An 8,788-nucleotide genomic window follows, 5' to 3' on the forward strand; every position below is an offset into this window, starting at 1 on the left:
CCTCTGATTCTGACCTCGGCTACCATTGACTACATCTCCTGATTCTGGCTCTGACCCTTGCCTTGTCATCGCCTACGCTGTTTGGGCCTTCCTTGCCTCTCCAGGCCAACAGCATGAAGTCCGTCCGCGCTCCCTTGCTGTCCATGGGCACGCCTCTCTACTACCTCTCCGGGAGACCCTGCGAGGCCCACCTAAGTCCAAGCGGCCCGGGTCCCTACGGGCTCCACCCAGGGGGAACCTCAGGCTTCCAGTGGTGAAGCTCATCCTAGCCTCTGTCTCCTCCTGTGCTCCGCCCCCTGGGGGCAGGTGCTCCCTGGTTCCTACCAGGGAGCCGTTCTCCACTGCTCCAGGACAAGGGTCCACCTCCAAGTGCAACACACTCCACTAGTCATCTCATTCCTAGCCTCATTCATATCTCGTTCTCACACGAGCAATGCCTATGTACTATAGAGTCTCACATTTTTATACACAAAGCATAAACTTTTGAGGTTTTGAAATCTGGCATGTGTTTAATGACGAAAAATAGTTCCAGTCTGATAATTCAATTAGTCACTATTGCAACAGCATGTCTAAAGTAATCCGTACCTTCATTTACATAATGACTATAATTGCTAAGACCTTATCATGTAAATGTGGTACTGCTGCAAATGTCAGCATGATCGACTGCTTTTGTGCAGCCAGGCAACCAGTAAAATATACTGCAGACTCTGTTGTTTGCTTTGGCACACAGGAAAGAAAGGACAGGGCTATTTATAGGCCAAAGAAAAAGAATGACTGGATGATAGTTATGGGTTGGGAAGGCAAACTGATTCGGTGTCCTTTGTTCCCGTTATGCATGAAAGGAGAATGTCCCTTTCTGCTTTAACCTACACACAAAACAGCAAGAAGGAATGCTGCGGCTCCAAAGGATCTATTTTATTTTTTTAGATTTTTTTTTTTAGAATATGTGACTTTGGATGCTGGGCATAAAATAAGACTTTTTTTGGTTTTAGTGTTTGAACCAATTTTCTTTCGCTTCCCCCAGGGAGGGATGGCATTAGCAGCGATCCAAATAAAGCATCAGTTACCCACCAAAATTAATAATTACCAAAGAGAAGATTTCACACCCCCCCAGTGGGTTTTTTTCTTTGCTTATTAATAATTACAGCTTAAGTAATAGAGAGGTCCATAGTCAGCCGCTGACTGGATAGCAGTGGCTGAATATGGACCTCTTGAACTTTGCAGCTGTATTCAATAGTGCAGCTCTTTGGCCCAAGCAGACTTAGCCGGCTAACTTTGAATATTGGAGTTAGCCGGATAACTCAGGCAACTTTTCCCAGGTATGCCCCGTGAACGTACCTAACTTTGCAGGCTAATTTCTACCCAGATAACTTCTAAATGCTTCTGAATGTAGACCTCATAAATTCTGAGTAATACTGAGTTTGCTTGCTGTATGAAATCGACTGTTACCATTCTAGGACCCGAAGACTGCAGTGAATCAAAAACCTTAAATGAAGGCTAAACCCAACGTGACGTTTTAACTTTGAGAATAGATAGATGGCTTTGAACTTTGCTGCTGTCTTTTCCCTGGATTGGGATATTTTCCAAGCTTAACTAGTAGAAGTAAGGCACTGGCTTATCTAATCTGCTCCTATTAAGATAAAGTTTAAAAGCCCGATGTACACATTAATTAGGGGAGGCATGAATATGTTGGGATTGCGGGAGCCAAGTAGATTCCAAAAGCCACCCAGATACGCACGTCAATTTCACATCATGCAAATCTCGAAAGTTTTAAAAAAGGGGTGTAGGCATGGTCTGGGTGGGGCATGGGTGTTTCGAGGCGTGAACCTGAGATGTGCGCATAAATGCGCGATCCGGTGTGTGCCGACACCCCCTGCCCTATAACTTTCTTCTGCTATGGATGGCGTGGAACATAAAATCAGTGGGGTTTTAAGCATCGGGGATAACTGGTGGAGAGTAAGGCTATCAAACCATAGGGGGTTGGAGGACCTCTCTCTTAAATGGTCAAACTGGGGCCAAACTGGTAAAACTTGAAACGGTGTCGTACGCACCCCTTTTAAAATCTCTCGATTTCTGCGCTAGAAGTGGCATTTGTGCGCACTTGCGTGCACCCACTTAAAATGTGGCGCACATGTGCGTGCAGCCAGGCTATTTTATAACATGCCCGCCTATGCACGTGTGAGTTATAAAATAGCCGCGTCCTTGGGCGCAGACTGAAGAACGTGCGCACATGTGGAGGTCTTGGAGGTCTTTGGAGAAGACCAAGATGTCGTCAAGGTAGACGACTACACACTTGTACAGCATATCACGGAACACCTTGTTCATCATATTTTGGAAGACGGCCAGCGCACTGCAGAGTCCAAACGGTATTGCTGATGCAGAAGGATGTTGGGAGATAGGTGGAACTGGCAAATGTACTACCTCCATGCTTATCAGTTTCCCAAACCGTAAACGTCAGAGCCCTCATTGGTTACTGTTTGAATCCAATTCCCTGTTACCACTTGCAGCTGAAGCAGAGAGCTGTGATGGAGTTGTGTCAACAGTATGTAGGCTTATATGTTAAGGGTAGTAACCACTGCACCAGCAAGTTACCCTATGCTTATTTGTTTCCCCAGACCATAAAAAATAGGTTATTCACATTTATTCATTCCAGTGGGAAATGTAATTTGCCTTTAGCAATCCCTGAGTGGGAACTGAACCCTAGCTTCCCTGGTTCAGGGCCCATTGCTCTGACCACTAGCCTAATGGATCTGTCTAATATTGGCATGTGGATATGTCTAAAACTTGTTCGCTATCAGCCTTGGTGATCAGGTATTATACAGATCCAGATACCAGGCCAGTACAGGGGAGGAAACCATTCTGTGGAGGTCTGCCTGCTCCCAAACAGCAGGTCTGCTAGCTGTTTGCTCTTGGGCTGTGGGGTTGGTCTAATCTACACAACTTCTTCACTCCTCAGTTGTCGCACAGCTGCTGACATGGTATTAGAGCAGCCTGCAAGTAGAAGAAATTTTGTTTAGTGTGGAACCTAAAAAGTGTTTTCTTAGCCAAGGGTAATTAAGGTAATTTCACCTTAACACCACACATGCTTTACATAGACACTATGTCTTCTCTGTCCCAGACACCTGCAGCTGCACATCTATGCTCCCTAGTGATAAAATACACCTAGGGTTTTATGTCATTTTTAAGTAGCCCTCTAACTGAAGACTTATGTCATGATAGCATTCAGAGCCAGAGAAAAGGTCACAATGTTACAGGCCGATAGTTTGTAAGAGGTGTGCCCTATGATCTTCACATAGCTAGGCAACCGATTGATCCCCAACAGAGTAAAGACAAAGCAACTACACCTCTAGCCAAACATTTCTACTCTTATTCCATTAGACTGCATATGGAGATGAACACTAGGTAGCTAGTGCCCATCTCACATACATGCCCATGTACCAAACAGCTAAGAGTATGCTCTCTGGAAAAGGAAGCTGGAGCCAATACTGAAGCTCCACAGTAAGGAGCTTCCTATTTAGCGCTCGATGTCTTCTTTTGGAGCATACAATCAGCTTTTGTTGTATGTTGTAGGCCATATGGTCTTGCCTGCCAGAAAAATATCTACTTGGAATGGCCACTGACTCTCTAGCATGCAAGGTCATGTGGATCCCAAAACTTTGACCTAGTGAACCCTTAAGAGAAAAAGCACAAGCAAGAAACTAAGTGTTCTTTCAAACCTGTGACCACTTTATTACACAACAAATGTCAACAGGTTAAAAACAAGTCAACATCTTTGGTAATCACATGCTGCAAGTACAAGATATGTAATTGCATTTCACATTGTAACTGAAATGAACAGCACATTGAGTGTAGAGCTCTACATACATTGTTAACGTTACATATGCAGTATTAGCTTCTTTCCCTTTTGCACAATCATGTTTAGTAAAGAACATAGGAAGCAGAAGTGGCACCCCCAATAGCTACAGTACAGCTCTAATGTTAGAGCTGATAGCAGCAAAACTATGTGATGTAAACCAAAATGCCCCCAAACAGTCCATGTTGAAAGAGCGCACTCAAAGGGGGGACAGCCTAAGGGCCAAAAACAGCAAAGGATAAGTAGCAGGCAGCAGGACCAGGACTGGAGAGCGCAGTATGGAGGCCAAGGACCAGGACTGGAGAGCATAGCTTGGAGGTGGGAGTCCCAGGAGAAGACACCACAACATGGAAGCAGGTGTCCCAGGAGAAAACACAGTAGCATGGAGGCAGCAGCCCCAGGAGAAGACACAGCAACATGGAGGCAGCAGCAGAAAGAGCTGAGACAAGATGAAACACCAACATGGATTCAGCAGAAAAATGAGCTGAGATGGGATGAGCTGAGATGGGTTGAAACACCAGCATGGAGGCAGTGGCAGTGTGAGATGAGATGAGACACCAGCAAGGAGGCAGCAGCACCAGGATGAGATGAGATGAGACACCAGCAAGGAGGCAGCAGCACCAGGATGAGATGAGATGAGACACCAGCATGGAGGCAGCAGCAGCAGGATGAGATGAGATGAGACACCAGCAAGGAGGCAGCAGCAGCAGCAGGATGAGATGAGACAGACACCTGCATCAGGAGCAGGAGAGACATGATGAGAAAAGCCAGCAGCTGGACCATAACTGGAGACTGCATCAAGGAGACTGGAGTACGAGCAGAGCATCAAAGAGGGCTTTAGAACCAGACAGTGGGACAGCAGTAGCAGACAGTAGCCCATCCTCTTCAGCATGAACACAATTGGACAAGGGGCTCCTCCGTCGGTCTGCCGTATATACTTGTTGTGGTTGGCTACCTTGTCTTCAACTGGGCCTTTATGTTTTGGTACTTGTGGGCCACCTGCTCCCCACTGCATCTCATACCCCTTCGTCAGATCTGGCCCTTGGCTGCCCTCGAGGTCTTGACCGCATGGTTGTCAAAGAGCATGGCATAATGTTCCAGGACCCCAGTAATGATCATCTCATTGTCCTCTAAGCTGAACCTAAATGCCCTCAGATGAACACGCCCTGCTGCCTGAAGGGGGTGCCACTTCCGCTTCCAGAGAGGTGTCCTCCCTTTTCTGACTATCGCTCCAACTCCTCTCTCCCCTCCCTTCCTCCCCCACCTCCTTCACCCGCCCTGCTGACTCCCCTCCCCTCTGCCCTGTCTATCCCTAACCTTTCATCTCCCCCCCCACCAGATTTGCCTTCCTATCCCCTTTCCCCTCCCGCCTCTTCCTATCCTTTCCTAATATTGGCACTTATCCAACTAAGTTACTTGGATAAGTAACTCCTTCCCTTATGCCCTCGTCCCACCCACCCACCACTAGTTATCCAGCTAAGTGGTGACCCCTGAGCCATGGTCAGAACTTCAGCCCCTGCCACTTAGTCGGATTAGCTGATATTTATCTGGATAAATGGTGCTGAATATTGGGTCCTTAATCTATAAACATGCTTGTCCTCCCCCATCCTAAGCATGCCTCTGTAAATGCCTACTATAAATAAAGCTAAAAGGACATGCGTTGGTCCACAGGAAAATCATATTTTGCCCATGTAAATGACTTGGAAAATTGTCCTTTATATTATAGTGAACTGTATCTTTTGTCATTTTGTGCTGGCTAAAGTATGAGATAGATATAATACTACTTATTTCATTTATCAAAGATAAGTTCATCTTTTTTTGTATTCAACTCTTTATTGTCCTTATAATCATACTGGTACCATATATTACCATAATAACAGCTAACAAAGTACAAATACATCCAGAATGTTACAATTGTGCATATCTAAGAACCAAATTATTTGATTTTTATTTTTTTGTTTACCTGGCAGTTTCCTCCTGCTCCTATGTATTTCCAGGTCAATTAGAGCCAAGGGCTGGGATCTGACACCATGAGCCTTTATTCACAACCACTCAGGGATCTCTTCCTTATTTTATATCTCCTGCTGCCCCTAGCACACCTAGTCTGGTCATTCCAGTGATGGTCCTGCATTGGATGCCATGCAACATGACTCCCTCCAGAACCCTGCGATCAGGGGGCCTGAATATGGCCACCTTGGGCAAGGATCTTGACTTCCTCTCCCACCTCCCAAGGCTATGAATGCTGCCTTTGCAGTAGCCCCAGCCTACCAGGGGGAGCCGAAGGACCTGACTTGTGGAGCGAAACAGGGACCGTCTGCATTGCAATGCATAGTGCTTGCCACCTGAGCTGCTGGGCTAGCCCCTTATTTTCTTTTTTAATCTGTGCAGGCAAGCACAAATCAGTAGGGATGTGCAGTCATTTGAAACGTCATTTCCTGTGTCGGTTCATGTAATTTTATAAATGAACCGACAAAAAAAAACAAATGAAATTTTGTTTTCTCTCATTTGTTGCTTTACCTGCATGATTTGCAAATAGCACATGCTAAAAAGAAATCAAAACAGAAACGAATTAACACATGACAAGAAACAAAACAAAATAAAAAGCAAACAAAATGAAACAACATTTTTTGATATGCACGCCCCTACTGGATTAAACAAGTGGTCCCTATCTGCCGCCATCTTTGATTTTTCTGTATTCAGGCTTTGGATGGGAGTTGATATTTTAGAAAACCCTAGCAATCCTCACAGCCTCCGAGTAATGCCTCCTTCTTTTCCGCTTTTTGTTCTGTTTTACTTGTAGATATCGTGTTGTGGTCCCGTACCCGCCTCAGAGCGAAGCCGAGATCGAGCTGAAAGAGGGAGACATTGTGTTCGTGCACAGGAAGCGGGAGGATGGCTGGTACAAAGGAACGTTACAGAGAAACGGGAGAACTGGACTTTTCCCCGGAAGCTTTGTGGAGATCTTCTGAACGCTGCTTTTCCCAGCAGGTGCTGGTGGTGGTGGTGGTGGCCGCACAGCTTGAGCTGAAGGATTTTTTTTTCTCCCAGTTGTTGGAAGAGTAGAAGGGTTGGAAGGGAAAGGAAGTCCTCGTTAAGAGTGATAAAAGCACAAGGCGACAGAGGATAGGGAGATTTCGCAGATGCCCACTGCCATTGTTACTTCCAAAGATGATCCCGGCTCTTCAGTCTTGCAGCTCTGGAGAAACAGTGCATTGCTGTTCTTCCAGAAAACAAACAAAATCGAGCTTGAGCATACAGTGCTATGTTGAAGTAGTGCCTTCCACTTGGAATGAACGACTGAGAGGATGCACATTTGGACAGTATCTGAACACCATTTACCTAACTTGTAAATTGTAGAAAAAATGTATCTTTAAGAAAAGAAAGTTATTCTATTACCATAACTTATTTGTCTCTTAGCTGCAGTGTTCTCATTACTGGCCTATGCAAGGGAGCTTAAAGAGTTAAAAGAGATGTATTATGAAGCTTAAATATGGTTTATTTGTGGGGGTGGTTGGTGTTGGGTTTAGACGAGAGGGTCGGAAGAAGAAGCAGATTAAATATTTGCAAATTTTCCAACAAGAAAGAATTAAGAGTCAAAAATGCTTGTGTCATGCTTCTATATACCTCAAAAACATGCTGCATAAAAACAACTTAATTTAATGTATTAGTAAAGCATAAACTGCATTGCATCTGAAGTAACACTCCCCTGTGTTGGCATATCCAGAGGGCTATGAGCTTTTGAGTCTCTTCTCGCCTCTCAAATCTACATGCAGCGTATTTTTGCCCTACCATTGCTTTTTTTCATACGACACACCTTTGAACCTAACAGGATTTCTATATTTCTGATAGCTTACACATTTTCTATTTTTCATACGTCTGGTTACTTGTCTTTGTATTATGAAAGATTGCGTTGAGCTCAACTGCACACTGCAACGTGAAACACAAGCTGGTTTTTTTATGGTGTAAATTCTAAAATGTACAGAATGTAAGCTTCTTCAAGATGAATAGTTTATTCTACATCCACTCAGTGACAGTAAAATAAGTCAGGTTATTTAGAACCTTTGATAAAGCACAGTGCATATTATCTGGACAGTGACAGTCACTCAAAAAAGTGACAGAGATGATGCAGGAATGCTTCCAGACGGAAGAGTAATGTTTATTTACTTTTCTATGGCAATAAAAATAACACTGCAGGTCCCAGGGCGTTCCGGGGGATGGCTAGAGAGCGGGAGGGTTGTACTTAATTTCCCTCTTCTTGTTGCGTCTGAGAGAAGTTGGCAATGGCTGCAGCGAGCGTTAGCAAGGCGTGATTCCTTGATGTGAAAGTGTGCGGTTCTTGGCACTGTTCGGTTTCCAAACCTGCTTAAGTGAATAAGCATTAAAGAAAAAAAAAAGAAATCTCAGGCAATATAGGCTTCCGTTTGCCAGGGACTTAAAGGTGCAATAATTGTAAAATGAATTGGAAAAATAATCACATGAAAGCCGAACACATAGCCATGAAATTAGAAAAGATGACTTGGGAACAAATGTACTAAAGTATTTGTCCCGTTAATGGAAGAAACCCTTCTGTACATCTGACCCATGGACTAACACACATCACAAAGCTATCAGAAAATAATAGTAGTATTATTCATCCCTGTCACCTTTGTTTAACAAGGGTTGGCTGCTTGCTAAAGCAGACTTGCTATTGTCATTTCAACTCTGGCCAGCCTAGGCCTTGATAGGTGAATGGCCTCCTCTTCTTGCCAAACGTCTGTCCCCTAAAAAGATTATGCTTCATCGTGCAAGCAACAGTACCACAGAACTCAGCAAGCGTTTATGAGTGAGCTGTCATGTTCCCCATTCGGCTCTGTAAAACAGGCCACGTAATGCTGGTATAGGTAAGAAATGCATTCAAGAATCAGTCTAGCAAGTGTTGCCCTTTGAAAATGTGCA

At 44.5% G+C, this 8,788-nt stretch overlaps 1 protein-coding gene across 2 annotated transcripts in view; it reads left to right on the forward strand.

Moving 5' to 3' along the window:
* Window positions 1-8,292, forward strand: part of SH3RF3 (SH3 domain containing ring finger 3) — a 477,464-nt gene extending 469,172 nt beyond the window's left edge. For both annotated transcript variants that reach the window (XM_029604598.1, XM_029604599.1), the window contains one exon: window positions 6,654-8,292. In XM_029604598.1, the coding sequence (XP_029460458.1) occupies window positions 6,654-6,822 (169 nt within the window). In that variant the 3' untranslated portion in view covers window positions 6,823-8,292. The remainder of the gene's footprint in view (window positions 1-6,653) is intronic.
* The last annotated feature ends 496 nt before the right edge of the window (window positions 8,293-8,788 follow it).

The sequence above is a fragment of the Rhinatrema bivittatum genome, chromosome 5 (assembly GCF_901001135.1).
Source record: "Rhinatrema bivittatum chromosome 5, aRhiBiv1.1, whole genome shotgun sequence".
NCBI lineage: Eukaryota > Metazoa > Chordata > Amphibia > Gymnophiona > Rhinatrematidae > Rhinatrema > Rhinatrema bivittatum.